Source organism: Hippoglossus hippoglossus, chromosome 18, assembly GCF_009819705.1.
Source record: "Hippoglossus hippoglossus isolate fHipHip1 chromosome 18, fHipHip1.pri, whole genome shotgun sequence".
Classification (NCBI taxonomy): Eukaryota; Metazoa; Chordata; class Actinopteri; order Pleuronectiformes; family Pleuronectidae; genus Hippoglossus; species Hippoglossus hippoglossus.
In genome coordinates this window covers 13,116,487-13,137,692 of record NC_047168.1, presented here as the reverse complement: position 1 = coordinate 13,137,692, position 21,206 = coordinate 13,116,487, and the positions used below count along the sequence as shown (strand labels likewise).

Genomic DNA, 21,206 nt, shown 5'->3' with positions numbered 1-21,206 from the left:
CCTCAACAACTCTTGAACCCCCATGAATGATTGATGTCTGCAGAGCTGGAAGTGATTTCACTCAATCAACACATCCAGTCTCAACCAAATAGTAAATCTACCATTTTAAATTTACGGTGCAATTATTATTTTTTTATCTCCACACCTTATCAGCGCGTGACAGAGAATGGCTGAAGTAAGCTGCATTAGATTACATTTCAGTCAACCTGTATTTTTGCAGATAGGTTAGATTGATAGGTCAGCAGTAGCCCAGAGTCCAAACTTGGTCTTGTCTTGAGTGTGGTTTCTCTTTAGCTCACCTTTTACTTACCAGCACAGGTGGTAGGTTCAAAGCAGGTGAGGCTATAAAGCAAAATGCCAGTCAGTAGTGAGAGGGGGGGGGGGGAGGAGTTGGCAGCTTCAGATTGTTCTAGTTTTGTGCTCTTTTTCGTTCTCTAGTATGATTTAGGTTTTTTTTTGCATTTCCCAGGGATATTTTTGTCTTTCTGTTGTAGTACCTTTTCGTTAATAAAATGCCCCTTTTTTTTATCTACTCCTGCTTCTTCAGTATTGCTTATCAAGTTTTCAGTGCCAGATAGCACCCTCCCCCCTATCTGGGGTTACGGCGCTCGTCTTCTTTGAACTGTCTCCTCTGAATCAAGGAGCCTGTAAAATAACAGCTGACGTATCAGCAAACAGAAACTACACTCCTTAAAACAAGTGCGTAGCAAATAGTTCTGTATAACGCGTCAGGGTTTGAATGTGAGAAAGAAATTAAAAACTTTTAAAACCATGATGTGAAAGTTGTCACTCACCGCTCATCCTGTCACAGCTTCACCACCATCTGACTCTTTGTGTGTTCATCCGTTCTTTTTGATTTCTCTCCAACGTTCAGTCTTCAAATCGTTCAGTGCTAACATGTATGGGCGTGTTAGACAAGTGGAAGGAATTCCCTGGAATTAAAATTCAAACACGAGCCAGTCCAGGCACAACGCCAACATTTTATGAGCTCTGACCTAAACAAAGTTACTCTCATGCATTTTCCTTAAATAGTTACAGTTCAACTTGTCTACAACCTCTAGTTACACCAAAGGAGAGACAGAGACCAGGAACACTTGTGCACCATCAGGTTTCAGCTCTGACTAGTTATAGTGAAATCAATAAGAGTGTAAAGATGTTATTAATGATAGCAGCAACAATTCATATAATAATAATAGTTGTTATCCTGCAGAGGGAGAGAGACTATGGGAGGGAAGATAAACACATAGTTAGTGACATGAGGTCTTTGATATATGAAGGGGCTTCATTGTTACGGTCCATAAGATGAAGGCTTTTCATTTTACAGATGAATTCACAAAGCAAATGGTACAACAAGGAGACGGCAACACGTAATACATCAAAATACCAATAGTCTAATTTTAAGAAATAGTATAAAAGAAAATTTAATAAAATCTGCTGCTTATTAATGTCATATAATCAATGCTGAAGACCAGCAGAGAAGCTGGGAGTCCGTGAGAGTTGGTGCTGAGAGAATGTTCATGTAATGACATTGTGTTAAATGCATTGCAGCAGCGCAATATTTGTGACTATAGTATTCATTTGAGTATCAACAACATTTTACATCTGTTTTATTTCATTTTATACAACAGCAGACAGCAAACACCAACATACTCTGTATGTCAAAGCAGCTTAGGACCATATACAGCTGAAGACAGTTCACACACACAACGCAGGTTTATTCCTCATCAGAAGTTGCGGCGAACTTTCTACGTTACGTTCTACATTTGTGCATCACATTGGAAATACAGTGCTCTAAAAATCTGTCTTCTCAGGTCGTATCCATGGTAACTTGGACTGATTAACAGGTTGTCGGCCTCCGCAGTGATCCCTGAGTTTTGATTGGTGCTGATCCAGAGTCTGGACCTGTGAAACCACGTCAACTCGCACAGAGCTGTCGTCTGTGTCAAATAAATATTATCTCTGTATTAATAGAAACATGCTGAAGGGAAGAGTGTGAGCTACATTAGATTTTTACTTTACTCAACTAATACACCTGTTGTATACAAGACTAACTTGATGAGGTATTATCACTACATCTCCCAGAATGCCTGGGGGCTTTTTCAGGACCTCCCAGGAGGCCTTGAGGTTAGTGGGATGACAGCTACATCATATTTAAGGTCGATACGAGGACCTCGGGTTTGGTTCAGGTTTACGGGGACACAGTCATTTAGAGATATTGACTGAAACGAAGCTGTGTCTTCACTGAAACATGCTGCTCCTTTTTACTAATATTGTTTGTTAATCATCCAAACAAAATAAATGTGGGAAAAAAACAAACCAGACTCCAGCTTCTTTCACTCTTTCATCACGTCCTGACTTAGTTTTTATTTATAACTGTTGTAATTTCTTGCTTCTGTATGACAGGGAGAGAAATAAGGACCTGGGGCAATAGAGCCTTCTCCGTAGCTGCCCCCTCCCTCTGGAACTCCCAAAACATATCCTGCAGCAATCTTACAATGTTGAAATCACAAATCAAAACTCACCTTTGGGGAAAGCTTTTAAAACGTATCCCTTTAGAAGGGTTCTTAACAGAAATGCAGATGGGGAACGAAGATAAGAAAACAATAAGTAAACTATATAACATATTTCTATCTATGAATCTACATAATTCCCTACAGATAAAGCAGAGATGGGAAGCAGAAGTGAACAAGGTCATACCACAGAATACCTGGGAGGGGATGTGCACAGAGGTACACCTTGTTACAAATTCAAAAACCTGGAGGGAATTTAAATGGAAAATAATTACCAGATTCTTCAGAACACCAGAAATATTAGCCAAGATGGGCCCGACGCATTCCAACTTGTGTTGGCGAAACTGTGGAACACATGCTGCCAATCATACTGGAAAGAAGTCTTTGATGCCCTCAAAACATACTACTCACAGCAGCATTGAAGTGTATAACCATCAAATGGTTAAAACCAGACCCCCCCACATACAATATATGGACCCAAAAAGTATGGGACATCTACCAAATGGAGCAAATCACATATTCATTAAGGCTCCAAAAGTCTATCTTTACAAAATGATGGGGTCCTGTCTCGGCGTTATTAATACAATGAGGGTTACTAATTTATGTTGCTCGGGCCTCTGGTTGAACGGTTATCTGTTAACTCTCCCTATTCACACACATTATACACCATCCTCTCTGAAAAGCATATATAGCACCTATGATACTACATTCAGGAGTGGACAATTATTATGTTATAGAAATAAAATGTATTCACTCATTTGAAGAAGTGCAGTTGAACCGCAGCTCTTCGTGTGATTCACGTCTTTGGATCATATGGATACAATAGAACTGTAATGGAAAAGCTTCTAACAAAATGTAAAAGGAACCTTTGCGTTGGCCGGGAATCGAACCCGGGTCAACTGCTTGGAAGGCAGCTATGCTCACCACTATACCACCAACGCGATGATGTCATTGTAAGTGTGGATGTTGAATATAATACATCTACACGCTAGGGCAGCTGAAGTCAGCCTCACACTGGACAGCTGAGTAAGGCGAGCTCCTCTGAGCCGAACTATCGAGCCGGAGGCGAACTTCAGCGACGTTGCTCCATTAGCCGCTCAGCTAACGGTGCTGTTAGCATCACACGTTAGCATCGCACGTTAGCATCACACTAGCTCTCAGCAGACACTGCGGGCTACCCCCGTTAGCTTCCGCCGCACATGTGCCGGGTTTGGAAAGCTGCTGCCGGTCACAGCGACGGCCAGGTGACGTGTAACCGGAGCCGATGATCGGACAAAGCGGAAGCCGTTGGTTCCCGCTTCACGGTGGCTCCGGTTTTAACGGCCGGAGGAGCGAGGAGCGACGGGAAGAGTAAATCCCATCAGCGACTCAATGAGGCTCCGTTTTAAACACGTCATAGAAAACTGCAGTCAGGTGGTCGTCCACTAGAGGGCCTCATTTAACTATCGTGGAAGTAGAGAGTGAAAGTGAGGCCTTAAACTGGAATATACATAAAGACAATTAATGACTGTGTATAAAGATGATAAGCAACTGTATATAAAAACAATTAATGATTGTGTATAAAGACAATCAGTAACTGTATATAAAGACAATTAATGACTGTGTATAAAGACAATCAGTAACTGTATATAAAAACAATTAATGATTGTGTATAAAGACAATCAGTAACTGTATATAAAAACAATTAATGATTGTGTATAAAGACAATCAGTAACTGTATATAAAGACAATTAATGACTGTGTATAAAGACAATCAGTAACTGTATATAAAGACAATTAATGACTGTGTATAAAGACAATGACTGTATATAAAGACATTGCACATTATTTTGGTTATTGATGCACTGTAAAATGTACAAAATAAAATGTTAATAACCAAGTATTGATCCATGGGTGAAATTGGTTTTCATTATAGATCTTTAATTAAGAAAATAATTATATACAGAATATATTTGCAATTAAAATGTCAATTAGATGAATAAGAACATTATATATATATATATATATATATATATAGCTCTCTCTCTCTGTTTGTCTCGCCCTCTGTCTCTGTCTCTCGACTCCCAGCAGGCAGCCAATCACACCGCACGCGCTGAGCGGCACACTGCCACTGCCGCCGCCGACAGCTACACGCACACACACTTACACGCACTCACACACACACACACACACACACATTCACACACTCACACACACACACACACACACACTCCTCTCCGTTACTGCACATCATCGTCGCGTGCACCCCCCCCCCCCCGCTTCACTGTCGCGAGCACGTCGCATGTCCCCCCCCCCCCCCCTTTATTCCTATGGTGATGTGCGTCTATGGTGTGTGTGTGTAAGTATGTGTGTCTTTCCTCGAGCTCGTCTTTTTTTCCCGCCCCTGCAGGGTCTTCACTCCCCCCCCCCTCCGCGCGCCGCCTCACGCTCGTGCCAAACCCAGGTGATTATCCATCCGCCCCCCCTGTTATCCATCACCCCCCCTCCCTCCCTCCTCGGTACCGACAAATCCCCTCCCGGTGCTCCCCCCCCCCACACACCCCCACCCCCCTCTCTCTGTCTCCTTCCCGCCAGCCATGATCCGTGGCGGGCTAATTCCCAGACGGTCTTTTCCTTCTCTCTTCCTCCTCTTCTCCTCTTTCCTCCTCTTCTCCTCCTCCTCTTCCTCCTCCTCCTCCTTTCGGTAAGTAGCATCAGCAGCACCCGCCGTCCATCTTCTCCTCCTCCTCCTCCTCCTCCTCCTCCTCCTCTCCTCCGGACTGCATGCTGTGTTCACGGTATTTATCGTTCTTATCGGTTTTTATCGGATCTGTTTTAATAATCTTGACCCCCAGGCCCCCCCCCCCCTCCATCCTCCCTCACACTGTGCCTCAGGGGGTGAGGGGGTGAAGGGGGGTGGGGGGGGGGGGGTGTTAATGTGTCGCGTGGGAGACCCCCCCCCCCCCCTCACCCCCTTGAGGCAGTGGCCACCGTGACCTTCTGTCGGAGCTCGAGCCGCCCGGTTGACCAGACGGGGTAATTAGTTCCGCCTCGAGGGAGCGTTAGGGGGGCAGCGCGTGCGTATCTCACGGAGCGCGTGCACGTCTCAGTGGATACGCACACGCTCAGTGCAGAAACACACTCTTGCTCTTTCTCCTTCTACACATGAACACACTTTGTGCACAGACTGTCTTTGACGTGCACACGCACACACACACACACACGCACGCGCAAATTTGTGCTCGTGTCATTGTGTGCGTGTGGGTCTTCTCGTAGGAGACGTGCGAACAGTTTGTGATGTTTGTTGAAAAGTGAATATGATGACCTGGTTTCTGTGATTGACCCTGACTTACAGAGCGCCCCCTGCTGGACACTCAGAGCAGCTCAAAGTTTCATTCAGTTTGAATTTAGCTGGAACTTGACCTGTTTTCAGACATGAACCCTTGGACATTTTTCATCTTTAACATATGAAAAACGGGAAAAAAACGGAAAATGTCGGGAACATTGAGACGAGAAGTGGCGCCCAAACATCCGCCATTGTTATCACCATCACGTTAAGATACACGTTAAGTGTGAAGGATTGAGTTAACCACGCTTTCTACGTTCACATGTACAACACCTGAAAATGCCATGACCTGGATGAATGAAAATCTTTAGATTTAGTGGTGAACTTTTATGTTACAACCAACTGAACCCCCGAGAACACGAGGACTCTCATTATGTTTTCAGACATGAACCCTGGAGAATTTCTTCTCATGTGAAGAAGCAGCAGTAGATTGTCCGGGTCAGACTCGTTCATAACATGAGGAGAATGTGGGGAACATCAGGCGAGGGGTGGTTATCTTACAGGTTCAGTGTATGATAAGTTAAGTCTGAGATGAGTTGAGCCGTTCCCCTGCGGCGATGTCACAAAACCAGCATAATAAACTTCATCACCTTCCTGATTCTTGTCTTTGTTTTCATTCACAGAACAAGACGAGTCGACCACACGGGACTGACTGCTCCCCGACTTCCTTTGTGAGCAAGTGTGTGCGTGTGTGTGCATGTGTGCGCACAAGTGTGTGAGGTCATGTCGGGCATGACGAGCGGCGTGTGTGTGGAGAGCGACCTCTCCTCAATGCTCCAGAGAAGCTCCGCCCCCTCCCACCATCACCCGAATCACCATGTTTACGGCGGACAGGGGCAGGTGAGTCATCACTGAGACAGATACGAGGTCACGTGATCCGCTGGAGTTGACGCAGCTTCACTCTCATGGCTCTCATCAGCGTTGTTCATCTGTGAACAGACACCGACCAGCAACTGGTTAAGATAGTGAAACATTAACAGCTAAAGAAGAGGTGGAGGAGACCAAATGCAGAGAAACAAGAGAGAGAATTCATACAGGGAAACGGGAAACCAAAGAAAACCAAACATCCTCTTTTGTTTAGTTTTCTTTTCCATTGGTCAAAAAACCCCACGAACATTTGGCTTTTGGCTGCGATGAGAATGGAAACAACTTGCGTTCTCTTCCGGGTCAAATGACTCTCCAGTAGACCCTCGGAGCCATATTTAAATATTTCCTCTAAAGCTCTGTGAACTACAGATCTGTTCTCAGTTTTAGTTTGTGGAACCGACAGCGTTTCCGCGCAAAGACAACAGACCAACTTTTCTCCGATTTGATTGGATGATGATCATGTTTCTGTTGCAGGTGTCAAGTTTGGCTCCGATGCTGGATTACACCACGGAGATGGACCGCTACCGTTCGTCCATCGCCAACTTCTACAAATCCAACGTCAACATGAACATGAACGTCGCAAACTTCCCCCAGTCTGCCAAGCTGGCGGCCCGTTTGGCGGCGGCCGCCCCCATCTTCCCTCCTGCCGCCGCTGCCAGGCTGGGCACCATGGCGACAGCGCCTTGGGGCTGCCACGACAACATGAACATGAACCACCCAGCCGCCATGTTTTGGAGCCGGCCCAAACCTGTGGCAACTGCGCCAACGCATCACCACCACCATCACCACCCCTCTGTGACGCAGGGTCACCTGACCTCCCCACACTCCCACAGTACCAGCATGCACCACGGCGGCGCGGGGTCTGGAGGGGGATCAGGTGGAGGGAGTAGTGAGGGGGGAGGAGCTGAAAAACATGGACACACTGCCTCCTCACTTCCTGTCAGCCAGGGAACAGCACACCATCACCCCATGGCGCCGAGCAACGCAAACTTTCTCCCTGGTTACAGCGGTGGTGCGGAGTGCGGCATCATGAACAAGCAGGGACACGCCCACCCAGACATGATGAGCCTATCAGAGGGCGGGAGCTGCAATGGGGGAGGGGTGATGGGTAGTAGCTTCTTGGGAGGGCTGGGATTACCTCCTGGGGTCATTGTCATGGCGATGGGGTCGGCAGGGGGCGGGATCTCAGATGCTGGCAGCGCCTTCCAGATGACAGGTGGCCAGCGGGCGCTAACGGACTGCCAGCAGCACACCAACTCCTCCCCCTGCCCCTCCTCCTCCTCACCCTCATCGTCAGTAGTGACAGCAGGGGGCGTGGCCCTATCTTCATCGTCGTCTTCTTCATCGGGGGCGGTGGCCAAGAGGAAGAGGAAGCGGTGCGGCGTGTGTGGGCCGTGCAGGCGGCTTATCAACTGCGGCGTCTGCTCGTCCTGCCGCAACAGGAAGACGGGTCATCAAATCTGCAAGTTCAGGAAGTGTGAAGAGCTGAAGAAGAAACCAGGGGGAGGTGGGGGGGCGCTTGAGGTGAGGACGCACACACTGACCCCGGACACACCTGGGGTTAACATGTCGTTTTGGTCATCCGATGTGTGAAGGCACTTAAATCAGATATAGATCCGAACACACCAGACCACTTTCTGTCTGGGCCACATGTTTCCACATTCTGTTAACAGGGTGAACACAAATGCGTCCTGGGCCACATCAGAAACGACAACTCAGCTGACGTCCTCTGACCTGCTGCAGTATGAAATATGAACTGACACAAGTTCTTCTTTTACCTGAAATCAGCTCAAATGCTGATTTGTTTATGGCCATCGCAAAAATGATCCAACACTGACCACAGCATCATGACTGACACTTTTCTTAAATTGGTTCTCTCTCTCTCTCTCTCTCTCTCTCTCTCTGTCTCTCTCTCTCTCTCTCTCTCTGCCAACACACAGAGTGACATCGGACACATCTGTAAACTCTGACTAGGTCGAAACAACATTGTTGGGTCTTAACTAAGACACGTGACACACGTGTTCTTTGCACGTAGAGCGGGGAAGTGAGATCTGAACACAGGAGACACATTCAGGACAAATTGGTGTGAACACAGGTACTTAGTGCTGGCCACTTGAGGTCGGATCTCTCAGGACGTATGTTAATACCAGGTCTGAACAGGGTCCCACACACAAATGGGGTCACATGCACACACACTCATGGGTCACTCACACACACACACGCGCACACACGCACACACACAGACAATCATGGGTCACACCAAGATTTTTCATCCTCTCTTTAGAAGCTTGGCTGTGTGTGTGTGTGTGTGTGTGTGTGTGTGTGTGTGTGTGTGTGTGTGTGTGTGTGTGTGTGTGTGTGTGTGTGTGTGTGTGTGTGTGTGTGTGTGTGTGTGTGTGTGTGTGTGTGTGTGAAAGAGAGTGCGTTTGTGTGTCCTGGCTCGCTTAACCCAGATCACTGCCAGCGGGGCATGAGCTGGAAGGCATTTCTCACCCTGTTGAGTCTGTGTGTGTGAGACGTGTGTGTGTGTTCGAGTGTTAACGCTGTGCAGATGGTGGGTGGTGAAAAGCGAGAGCACAGTCCCTGCTGAGGTCTGGCAGGCTGCCAACACACACACACACACACACGCACGCACACATACACACGTCTCACACACCACTGATTCAAAGTGATAAAGCGAGCTGCAGTGAGAGAGGAAAAAGAGAAAATTTATGTGATCTACTAGTGTGTGTGAGGGAGAGAGAGTAAGTGCAATAAGAATTAGTGGTGATCAATAATTCATTGACACCGGTGTTCGACCTCACTGATGACTCTATATATCTCACTCTCACACGCACACACACAGACACACACACACTTCTTTCTGTGGGAATCTCGACAAACTATCACTAATTATTCCCTCGGCATCCACACACACATGGTATCAACACAAGCATCGAAACAGTGTGTGTGTGTGTGTGACTGTGAATTAGCAGCCGTAATCTTCCTCAATTACACACTAATTGGACCTGTGGAGGCTAACAGCAAGCGACAGCAAAGTGTGTGTGTGTGTGTGTGTGTGTGTGTGTGTGTGTGTGTGCGTGCGTGCGTGCGTGTGTGTGTGTGTGTTCAGGTGGTTTCACACTCTTGCCTCATCCCTTCTCTGTCCTCTGTGAGGTCTACCCAAAAGTTCCTCAGCCAATCAGAAAGTTCCCTTTGTGAAAAACCTCCTTGTTGTTTTGGTAACACAACAATATGACCGGAGTTTAATGAAGATCACTACATGAATGGTCATGTGACGTATGTGTTCAGGTGTTCTCAGGGGGCGATCGAGATGATATGGCTTCACTTTTGGGAGCTGCCATGTCGTAGATATTTACTTACAGTTTAAGATCTAAACTGTTTCTTTCATTTCTCTCTCTCACCTCTACTTTTTGTCTCTTTGTCGTAGCGGCCGCCTTCTGTCCCGACCGGCGAAGCATTTCGTTGGTTCTTCTAGCTGTCCCTCCACCCACACAGTCGCAGCTCAACAACCGAACAGGAAGTCAACATCGCACAAGGAAAACAAATCAGGCTTGAAAGACGTCATTGGACGAACGTATCTGAAAATGAACCTGACGCTTTGAGGAAGGACTTCACTTTCATACTTTGTGAAAATAAAAACTGCAAATCCCACGTCAACCGGAACAGGGACGCAGCGAGGAGGACGGAGGAGGAGGGGACAGTTTGGTCACATAAAGGAGGAACTGGCCAATCACCATGACCGTCCAGATGTTACAAAGGCAAAAGCTAACTCGCTAGAAATGCTACCAGTCGGTGTTTGCGCATATAAGAATGTTAGCATCAACATGATTCACACATAATCTGGTTCCAAATGCATTAATTCAGTTGGTTGCAATCTGCACCCTTACCACTAGATGTCACTACATCCTACACTGTGGTTCTGCTGTTCACATGGTCGGAGAGAGAACTGACCAATCAGAGATCAGAAACGTCCGGAGTGACTCGTGAGGACACACCATGTAAAATTATAACGATCTCAGTCTGATCCTTTATTTCTGACATGGGATAAAAACGTATTCACTCACTCTAAAGCAAAAAGCAGTGGTGCCCTTTCTCTTTTTATCTACATCAGTGATTTACACTTAAAAACTAAATCAGAAAAAATAAGATTTACTTTATCGCTAATTCAATTTAAACATGTGTCTGATAGGATTCTGTAACGGCAGCTACTCAATGTTAAAGACTGTTTACAACCATCAGCGTCATCATCACGAAATTGGAATCATGATTACGAAGTAAATGTTTGTAGATGAATACGAATCGACTGAAAACCAAACAGAGCGTCAGCAGAGTCGAATACAGGAAGGCTGTGATGACAGCAGGAAAAGATGAGATGTTAACTTATCCTATGAAAAAATAAGCATCCATGTCGATGCCATTTCTGAAAGCCTCACCTCATCATGTTCATACAGACACGGTAAACACAACCCCACCTGGAGCAACCTTCATCATGTGTGATCAAACTGTCTTCTTCATCCTCCTCCTCTTAGTGAACAGGAAATCCAGCCGAAGCCAAACCAGGAAGTTTCAGGCCTCCTGTTTGACCAAAACTGGACGACAGGAAAAACCTCAGAGCGAGTACGAACTGACCTCAGCAGGAAGTGATCCAAGACTGTTATTAAGGACTACAAGTTCACTGCAGTAGGACTACAGTTACCACATCACTGTTATCTGTCTCTTTTGTCTACCTCCTCCTCGAGAACTCTAAAGGCACCTTGATTGAGTTATACCGGGTTGTGTACACGCGGGTACGACATGATCTGTTTCTTAACTATCGATGGTCCAGAGCTGATCTGCTTCATCATCCCTCCATATTTATAATATAATTTTAATTCTCGGGTTTCTTTCATTGCCTGAAGTGAAACGTCTGAATCTCTTTTATCCATGTGGATTTCACTGGAAAGTTCTCAGGGCGCAGTAACACTTCCATTTGGTTTTATATAAACTAAAACAGACTGAAGCTCACGTTGTTGTATTTTTGTATCATGGAAGTTTTTATCATTTGTCTCTTCAGGAAAAACAGAGACTTATTGATGATTGATTATGGGCTTTAAATTGACATGTCTTAAAACATGACCCGAAGCTCGAAGAAAGTTCAGAGCCAGTTTCTCTGCTCTTCTATTAGTGGTGACCAACAGGAGAGTGCACCTGCAGCTGAAATGCATCATGGGAACTCGCAGGAAACTGTTGGAACTTCTGAGGTGAACCTCGGGACTAAAGTGAACTGAACTGAAACAGAACAGATCCGCGTCATTTCCAACAAGTTCTGTGTTTCCGTTTAAACACACTGATCAAACATTTTATCGAATTTAAATTCTTGCTCAGAATGATAACGCAACCTGTCAGCTGATTTGACCACTCCGCATATTGATGGAGAAATCTTTATTCCAAAATGTAACGTAGATTAAAAAACTTTACATTACTCCCCCTAGTGGCAGGTTGTTGTTCTATCCCATAGACTATACATAAAGATGGACGACGTTTAAAAAAAATTTGATGTCTATTTGGATTTCTTTTTTGTTTAGTCCATGTCCCATCTGCTAACATAGAGAATCTGTCATGTCGTCCATCTTTATTTACAGCCTGTTCTATCCACGCGAATGTTCCGCGTAAACTGAAAACGCTGTTGATTATGTCATCGATTCAGACGTTAATGATCAACTTAACGAAACATGATGATGTCATCATGGCGTCAGACTCTGCTCTCACCGACATGTTTGAAATACATTTTTTTTTTGTTGTTTCATGAGGAAAATGTTCACCTCTGCGTGGGAACTAAAATCAAACGTCCCCTTTTTCTCAGGGTTTGGGTGAGGCGATGTGGGAGGGAGGGGGACGTTGTTTTTTTGTGTGTCCTCTTCCTCATGTGTTCTGTCTCCGTGACGACCTCATGTGCTGAATTATAATAAAGCATTTCAAAGATTAGCAGCGGGTCTGTGATAGACGCACAGGGACGAATACGGATGTCAGGTGATTGCATCATACAATAGTGTGTGTGTTTGTGTGTGAGAGAGAGAGAGAGAGAGAGAAAGAGCGGGTGTGAAAATGAACAATATGTATTTGTGTATTTGCTTGAAATTTTTTCCCACAAGATGGAAGCTGTGTGTGTTTGTGTGTGTGTGTGTGTGTGTGTGTGTGTGTGTGTGTGTGTGTGTGTGTGTGTGTGTCATCACAGTAATGGTGTTGCTATCAGACAGAGAGGGAGAGAAAGACAGAGGAGCTGGTTGTCCCTGACGACGGTGCGCCGTGTTGCCTGGCAACAGCGCTAACAATGGCCTGCCACCAGTGTTCTAGAATGTGGGCGTGGCCTGAGAAAGAGAGAGAGAGGGGGACACAAACAGCTGTGACGCAAACAACTGATGTTTGTCAACAAACAAACAAAAGAAACAGTAACGTTTGTAACAAAGATTTATTTTATCGATTCCGATTTTTATTTATTTAATCTAAAACGTTACTGTGATCATATTTCACTCGTCTGATCATCTGCAGCAAAAATCTACAGCATCCATACATTCACATGATAAAACTGTGAAAGGACGGTGGACTCTTTATTAGGGGGTATGAAGAAAGATTTCCAGAATGAAGTTGTAAATTATATAAAAAGACAATTAACAACAAAAAGAAAAACGTTTTTTTTATGAAATAACGACCAAGGAGAATCCATTTTCATCACAGTTATTTCTGGATCACAAATCTTGAACTGGACTTTGTTCGCATCATATTACGACTTAATATTACACCTTAATTCTTGTAATGTTTTCGACTTTATTATTTTATTAAGTGACCCTAATACTCCATCGTAGCAAAGCGACGACAATCATGGATCAGGACCTTTCTCAGGAACTGTAAGAATTTGTTCTGGTCCCGCCTACTTCCCCATTAGACCAATCATTGCACACAGTGGCTATGATTGGCCCCTACAGTCAGTGGACCTACGGCACTCAACTCAACAAACACGTTAATTATTTGACGTTTTAATGTCGACCCATGTGTCAGCGTCTGTTTTCAGAAATGTAACAATCCTCACATCCAACGTTTCTTAAACCTTCAGAATTTGTTGCTGAATGAGTGAATCTCCGATGTCGTCTATTCGGTTGTGAACTAAATCGTTAAACATGACCCCAATTTTTCCCCTGCACTTTGTGACCATTTTATTAGGCACCACTTTCAGACTAATGAGGAAAAACAATACAATTATCAAAAACTTCATCATTTAATCCTCCTTATATTTAGTCAATTAATGAATATCATGGTTACACCAGGAGTAACCATAGCAACTGTGATGTTTCTAAATTAAGACACGAGTGGCTGCAGGACGACTGTAAAAGTTTATTTCTGATCAGTGTTCGAGATGATTTTTAGTCTCTTTCACTTTTTGTCAGGAGTCAGCGCTGATCCACCACAGTGTTTAACAGCCGTTAACAGGGGCCTGATTAGTTTTAATTAGTGTGGGTGAAACTCTGTGTCGCCCCCTGGAGACTCATCATCCCTCAGTCAGAGAGAGAGAGAGACAGGACGTGATGGAGCACAGAGGAGGTGAAAGCTTGAGTCTGGCTCCATCTGGTGGTGAGGAAAACAAAACGCACCCGAATTTGCTCAGACGTGAAAACGAAAGCTGCTGATTCTCCAGTTACACCGAGAAGCATTTAATTAAAAATAAAAATAATAAAGCACATTACAAGGAATTAAAACATTTCGAAATGATTTTACAGCCACCAGGGGGCGATCCAGATGGGTTGTGAGCCGTCATGTCGTCCATCTTTATTTAAGCACCACTTATTAAACATTCTTAAAAATGGTCAGTTTTATGTGATGACTTTAGGTTTTACACTTTATTCACATCTTCGCTCATTTACGTGTTTACGAGTCCAATCATCGCACACCGCAGCTGTGGCATTCCAAACTTATTTTATTTAATCATGTATTTGCAGATTACGTATTTGCCTTTTCACCTTGAATTGATACATTTCATCACGTTTACCTTAATCCCTGTTTTATTTAACTACAGCTACTGTTTTATACAACGTCCGAGCTTGATTGACAGACACGAGGCGTGGTCAACAACACTGCTTTCATATTTTCATGTGACTCGTCCATCAACTGGAGGCGGGACCAGGCATCAATTTATCAACCAGTAAAATTATTTTATTACCTTTACATAAATGTATTTCATGATAATCACAGTTTAGTTGATGTCAAGTTATTTTTTAAATTGGATATTTTGCATCAAATCTAGATCCCGACTGATTTATTGATTAGTGGCTATATTGACAAAAAAATATATATAAGACAAAAGAAAAGAAAATTTAGAAAAGGTCACGTAGAAAACATTATTATACTTAATGCATTTTTTTCTTTAACATTTGGTTGTATTTGTCTTTTTTTATTATTATTATTATTATTATTCATAATAAAGTTGAGGGTTAAACTGTAAAATATCAAACCTCAATTACATTTCTTTGTCACGAGGGTTGGATAACATCTTACGCATAATTACAAAATTTAGAAAATACAAAATATCAGTATCAACCCTAAAACATCTGCATCAGTCGGGCTATAATAAAGACTAATTTAAAATAAAATGACAACTCGATGCTTTGTCCCAGCCCCAGAAAAAAACTATCACACTAAACAAATCATAATTTCATCGTCCATTCTTTTCGGCGAGAACAAATGTGTCCACAGGAACGAGAGGAAGAACATTTAAAAAATCAACAAAACGAAAACAGTCAAAATCAAAAGTTAATTTCGGATATTTGCTCCACCAAGTCGCGCTGGGCAGCCATTCGTCAAAGGGCGACAGAGTCCGAGTGGGCGTCAGCGGAGGCGTTTGAGTTCCACTGGTTGTGTGGGGAGGACGTGACGCGATCGTCTCTGTGGGCGTCGACAGGATCAAAGTGGTTGTGATGCCTTAAATCAGTTGAGTGTTTTGAGAGCGACTCGACCGAAGGTTCAGAAAGACACTTTCTGTGTGACGTGGGTGAGGCTGCGTGGTTGAAGTGTCCGTCAGTGGCTGGTGACGGATTCATACAGTGGAAATCAACAGGTGGTGATGTGTCCTCACGGTTGACGACTGAAAACGTGTCCGTCAGTCGCTCTGCAGCTGCACAGGAAGAGCGGGGGTCAGTGCATTTGGAACTTTTACGAAGGACGTCAACGGGCAACGACCTGACGGGAGACGAGTGATTCGGAGTCCTGGAATCAACAGTTGAAAGCAAAAGAGGAGACGTGTCGTTGGAATTAACTCCTGAGAAAACGCCACTACCTGCTGGTAAGCCTCCAGCAACACCACTACTGGAAACGTGCAAGTCGGCGGGCACCACCCGACAGGAAGAGGGCCTAAAAGTCTGATCGCCTCCGGAGGTAGAGTGAGTGTGAGGCAGCTTCTCTTTGGACCAGCCGCTGACGGCTGAATGGAAATCAACAGAATTAACGGGATCAACGTGAACGGGTGAAGATCTACGAACAGAGAGAGAAGTCTCTTCTGTGACATCACAGCTGGAATGTTCCTCCGACGAATGAAAAGAGTTCATGACGTCCAGATGTGGTAAACCATCTGTATGAGTGGAACCGTTTTCAGAAGCAGACGATGAATCAACGGGACTCGTGTGTTTGATGCTAGTGGTTAAAGCGGCCGAACGTGAGTCAGGCGCCACAACTCCTCTCAACGCCAGAGTGCTTTTGAAATGTTTCTTCAGCGCTGAATTTGGGGGGAAGGCCTCAGGGGCCAAGCGGGAGTCAGCAGCGGGATTAGAATGGCGGTCAGCAGAGGAGTGAGGCGAGAGGCGGTCAGCAGGGGAGAGGTGAGGACTTCCTGCATCTTTGTGTTTTAATGGTGGTGGCGTGTTTCTGTTGTGGGCTCGCACAGGACTGGCCTGTCTGAGGAGCGGGGGGACGTCCACGCCGTCCTCTCCAACCCTGAAATCCATTTGCTGAAGAGGAGGCAGCGGAGCGGTGGACTTACGACATGGCGGCAGGTCTGTGACATCAGGAACTCTCGGCTCAGCCAACCTGCTGCTCAGCTTCGACCGAGCCTCGTGCAGATCCTGAAAACGCTTTTTCCTTGAGTCGGGTGAATGACTGGGTTCAAAGGTCAGAGAAAGGTCACATTTAGGAGCAGCGATTCCCTTCAGGTCGTCGAGGATGGTTGCTAGGAGACGAGTGTCAGAGGTCGAGACCGCAGAGTTTCTTTTGCGAAGATCCGTCGTTATGGGGATGAAATCGTTGTCTCCGGTTGGCTGAGGGCCGCCGCCCACACTCATTGGATCTTTTGGATTATTGGCGGCAGTAGTCCTGCACGCCAACAGTGACCCGCTCTCCTCTACGTTTTCCACATCCACATCGTGATCGCTGTTGTTGTCAACGGCGACGGGACCAGCAGCTTCCGACCGTCCTGGCGGCTCCGCCTCCGACCCATCTGACCCTCTGTCCAGGATGTCTACAGGAAGTTCGCCGATCTCTTCATCCAAGGCCCCGCCCACACCGGCAGAATGCACCAACGGGAGCGGAGGGAGGTCGGAGAAGTCGACGGTCTGCTGGCTGCTGAGCGGACTGCTGCTGCTGCTGCCGCCGCCGCCGGGCTTGTTGTTGCCGTCGTTTTCGTGGCTAGTGTCGCTGTCGAGGGTGATGATGACTGGAGAGCTGAGGGAGAGAGAGGGAGAGAGAGGGAGAGAGAGAGAGAGAGAGAGAGAGACTGAGTTATAATGGAGCAGAATACTTCTTCTTGTTAGAGGCAGAGATCATGACCGCCCCCTGCTGGATAATTTGACAACTGCAGATCTGATAAAATTGTTGAAATTATAATAATACAAATAATAATACAAATAAATGAATTAATAATACAAATAATAGTTTAATTGTATTATTATTTTGTTAAGATGTAATGACTGTGTGTTAACATTATTGTCACACTGTGGTTGTGGGTGCATGTTTTTTCCCCACCTGCTGTGTCGTGTCTTCCGGTGGCGTTTCCTGCGGCGTTTCCTGGCGGGGGGCTGCGTTGCGTCGGCGAGGATTGTGCCCTCGTAGATGATCTCCACGCTGGGACTGCGGTCTTCTCGATACCTCTTGCTGATGCTGGATGACAGACGCACACAGACGGACAGAAAACGAGAGGTTTCAACTCAGAGCTTTGTTCACAATTAGTAAAAACATTTTCTCAAAAAATAGAATGTCTGTCTCTATCTCTCAGAAACAGGAAGTGTTGTCTCTCACCTCTCACTACCAACACTCTCCCTCCTGTGTGTATCTCTCCTCCTCCCTCCGTCTCTCCCCCTTTTCCTCCTCCTCTCTCGCTGCTTCTCGTCAGGGTGCCCACTGTATGGATTCCAGGTAAGGTCCTTGTCGTTGCTGTCCAGGTGGCGGCTCTTGTACTTCCTCTTCCCGCCGGGTTTGTCTCTGTGGTGAGCGTCGCCGGGGGAGAGCGAGGGCGGCGTCTGCGGAAGCGGCGACGACAGCAGCGGGGAGAAGCAGAAGGGCGAGGAGGAGTGTGATGGGGAGGAGGCGGAGGAGGTGAGAGGGGAGCAGCGGTACTCACAGCTTGAGCCGGGTGGAGAACTGGACTCTACGCTGGAGTGAAACGGTGAAGGGGAGTGTGAGGGGTGGCACATCATGGCGGGATAGATGGAGCGGTTTGGGTTGCACAGAGTTCCGCTCCTGTCCGGCCCCCTCTTCCTCCTCTTCCTCTTCTCCCTGGCCGTCTCACTGCTGGACTGCTTCCAGTCTCTCCGGCTGTCCTGCTGCCCCTCGCTTGGGCTGAGCGTGCACACCGTCTCTGGGCTCCTTCCAGAGCTGGCCGACCATGAACGCGCACGTGAACAACGCCCGCCCGCTTCGCCATCTTTCTCCTTCTGCTTGTTGTCCTGCTCCTCTTGGAAGGTGGCAGATGTGGAGGGGGGGATTGTGGGTATGTAAGAAAGAGGAGGAGGGGTGGTGGCGGGAGGAGGAAGCTTCTCCGTCATCTTCTCCTTCTCCTCCTCTTCCTCGGTGTCGGATGACAGCTGCACCAGCTCAGGAGTTCGCTCAGCGATCGGCTTCTTGTATCCCACTATCAGACACTCCTCCTCCCCCTCCAGCTTCTCCCCCTCCTGATTGGCCGCCTCTTGTTGGGCGGGGCTAAACGACAGCGAGGCAAGCGAACACGACGGCTCAGCAGTGGAGTAGGAGGGGCCTGGAGTCTCGTCATCCCAACCCGACAGACTGAGGCAGCTTCCTGTTTGGATGACATCATCATGAGCGCCCGCTCCAGCCTCGTTTTCCTCGCCCTCTGATATTGCGATAACAGAGCTGCTGTCAGAGGGGCTGCTGATCCCATCCAGCTCTAGGGCGGCGGCCGGTGGCTCATACACCGCCTGCAAGTCATAGTTTTCCAGACTGAGTGGTGAGCGGGCGAAATTTACCAGTTCATGCAGGAAATGGTCGGTGCGAGCCAACAGGAATGGACGCAGCTCGTCCTCTATGGTGGGTGAGTCCTCCAGCCCGTGGCGGGCAAGCTGCGCCATGATGATGCGTTGGACTATGTCGACCAGCGTGCCGTGAGCACCGTAGAGCACTGTGAGCTCCCGCCGCAACCAGGGTCGAAGTTTGTTCAAGTGGACAGGGTTACGACGGAAGCTGTCTGCTGTGATGTCACATTGCTGTCCCTGGTTACCGCTGACCCCGGCAACGCCACGGACCCGTATGCTACAGCGGTAGAGAGCGCGGCGGAACGCTACAGTCTCTCTCTCCCTCAGACGCCGCACAGTTCCACCGTCTCGTTGCAGTCGCTGCCTTGTTGCCAGACGGGTCATCAGCCGCCGTGACGCCCGGTCGTTGTGCGTCCTCGCCCCTCCGAGGCCTGTCAGTCCCTCAAATATCACCCCTCGCTCCGCCAGGTCTGCTCCTCCCCTCATCCTCTGCTGGTCCAGGTCTTCACCCTCTCCACTGTCCTCCGCCACCACGGGAGAGACAGCTGGATGGTGAGGAAGAGGAGGGAGAGGAAGAGGAGGAGAATCAAGGTACCACTCCCACACCCCTGTCCTCCTGCTTCCTCCTCCTCTTCCCCCCCTCTCTCTCCTCCGCCTCCTCGTGGTCGTTTCTAGACCGTCTGCCGTCCGGTGTCTCCTTAACATCAACCTCATTTGATGGTTGCTCCTTGCCGCTGACGCCATCGCCGCCACCATTGCCACAGTGGCGGCAACGCTGCTGTTGGCAGGCGCCGGCCGCAGCGTGTATTCCTTGAAGTCGTCCTCGGCGCGGACCGAGTGCAAGATGGAGGCGAACGGCTGCTTGCAGAGCGGACACTCGGCCTTGTTGTGTGACCACTCCTGGATGCAGGGGAAGCAGAAGCGGTGCAGGCATCGGTCCAGGTACGCCAGGTTGTTGAAGCGGTCCAGACAGATGGGGCACTTGGAGTCAGGCGAAGCGTCCTCTGCCGCGACCACCGCCCTCGCTGAGGCGGAGGAGGTAGGAGGAGAGGAGTTGGGAGGAGAGGAGGTAGTGGCGGCTGCGGTTGGAGCATTGCTGGAGTTCTTCCTGCGGCTGCTGCTGCTGCTCTCTCGTCTCCTCACCTCTTCCTCCGCAGGCTGACCGCCTCCTACCGCACCTGGACCTGGACCTGGACCTGCACCTGCACCTGCAGCATCACGGCGACGCACACGCAGTTTCATCCGCGTGGGCGCCATCACCTGAGGACAGAACAAATCATGAGGTGGATTCTGGGTCATGTGACTGAGTTTGTCCAAACAGGAAGTTGTTCTTCAGTTTTCAGTTCTTTAATAAAACTCCACCAGGTGAGAAGGGCGACACTGACGTCATTCACCTGACAGGTTGGATCGTGGCTCAACAAGTCAACAGGAAGCTAAGCTAGATGAAGCCTTCAAATTCAAGCCTGAGAACACAACAATGTGACACTAACATGTTAGCATGTACTAGCCTAGCATGCTAGCAGCCCCGACAGAGCCGTGTTGCCGTTAACCGGTAGGCTCGGGCTCATCACCCCGGTCCATCGGTCTCCTCTCGGTCCGTTACCACCGGGACCTGCTCGTTAACCTGCGGTGATCACAACAAACACAGCCATGCTAGCCTGTTAGCATGCTAACGCTGTTAGCTCTCTGTACCTGAGCAGAAGTCGACTCCCCCGGTGGCTCCGGGAGCTTCTCACCCGGTTTCTTCCTCCTCCTCCCGGCAGAGTTCCGCGCCGTGAGAGGCATTCGCCGTCAGAGACGCTGCCCGCCTCCCGGGCTCCGCGGCTCGGGTCCGTTCGCACTGAGGCTCCGGTCTCTCACACTCACATCTGTTTCAGGCGTTTTCGTCCAAACCGAAGCTTCTCTGCAGCGAGTGAGGCCGCGGAGCATCATGGGAAATGGAACTCCGGTCCCCCCCTCTTCCTTGAAACAAAGATCGTAAATAAAGACGAAGACTCACTCACACAGAATCTGAAACCGAACATTTTTTTCTTTAGAATCCTCATTTTGACTTCATAC

The 21,206-nt window shown here is 47.5% G+C and overlaps 2 protein-coding genes and 1 non-coding gene across 5 annotated transcripts; 1 reads left to right on the top strand and 2 right to left on the bottom strand.

Moving 5' to 3' along the window:
- Positions 1-86: 86 nt before the first annotated feature.
- On the bottom strand, positions 87-21,058 carry LOC117751824 (E3 ubiquitin-protein ligase Topors-like). Its single transcript, XM_034568779.1, has 6 exons — positions 20,841-21,058; positions 17,959-20,408; positions 17,686-17,820; positions 17,044-17,385; positions 15,331-16,995; positions 87-97 (listed from the first exon to the last, which is right to left on the bottom strand). Exons 1-5 carry the CDS (start codon positions 20,931-20,933, stop codon positions 15,534-15,536), a joined length of 4,482 nt encoding a protein of 1,493 aa, XP_034424670.1. The 5' UTR covers positions 20,934-21,058; the 3' UTR covers positions 87-97; positions 15,331-15,533.
- On the bottom strand, positions 3,380-3,451 carry trnag-ucc. Its single transcript has one exon. It is a non-coding gene; the product is annotated as a tRNA-Gly (tRNA).
- Positions 4,933-10,467, top strand: LOC117751882 (CXXC-type zinc finger protein 5-like). Of its 3 annotated transcripts, none has more exons than XM_034568909.1 (4): positions 4,933-4,953; positions 6,459-6,675; positions 7,177-8,226; positions 10,133-10,467. In XM_034568909.1, exons 2-4 carry the CDS (start codon positions 6,559-6,561, stop codon positions 10,178-10,180), a joined length of 1,215 nt encoding a protein of 404 aa, XP_034424800.1. In that variant the 5' UTR covers positions 4,933-4,953; positions 6,459-6,558; the 3' UTR covers positions 10,181-10,467. The 3 variants fall into 3 exon arrangements, with proteins under 3 accessions (XP_034424800.1, XP_034424799.1, XP_034424798.1); XM_034568908.1 differs by lacking the exon at positions 4,933-4,953 and adding an exon at positions 5,050-5,193; XM_034568907.1 differs by lacking the exon at positions 4,933-4,953 and adding an exon at positions 5,050-5,287.
- Positions 21,059-21,206: the final 148 nt, after the last annotated feature.

Excerpts from the sequence above, each read along its gene's own strand:
- LOC117751824 (XM_034568779.1), bottom strand. The coding sequence starts at position 20,933 with ATGCCTCTCACGGCGCGGAACTCTGCCGGGAGGAGGAGGAAGAAACCG. Across the intron at positions 20,409-20,840 it reads GGGAGTCGACTTCTGCTCAG|GTGATGGCGCCCACGCGGAT; the intron begins GTACAGAGAGCT and ends TTCTGTCCTCAG. Across the intron at positions 17,821-17,958 it reads GAGAGTGTTGGTAGTGAGAG|CATCAGCAAGAGGTATCGAG; the intron begins GTGAGAGACAAC and ends TCTGTCATCCAG.
- LOC117751882 (XM_034568909.1), top strand. The coding sequence starts at position 6,559 with ATGTCGGGCATGACGAGCGGCGTGTGTGTGGAGAGCGACCTCTCCTCA. Across the intron at positions 6,676-7,176 it reads TTTACGGCGGACAGGGGCAG|GTGTCAAGTTTGGCTCCGAT; the intron begins GTGAGTCATCAC and ends TTTCTGTTGCAG. Across the intron at positions 8,227-10,132 it reads GAGGTGGGGGGGCGCTTGAG|CGGCCGCCTTCTGTCCCGAC; the intron begins GTGAGGACGCAC and ends TCTTTGTCGTAG.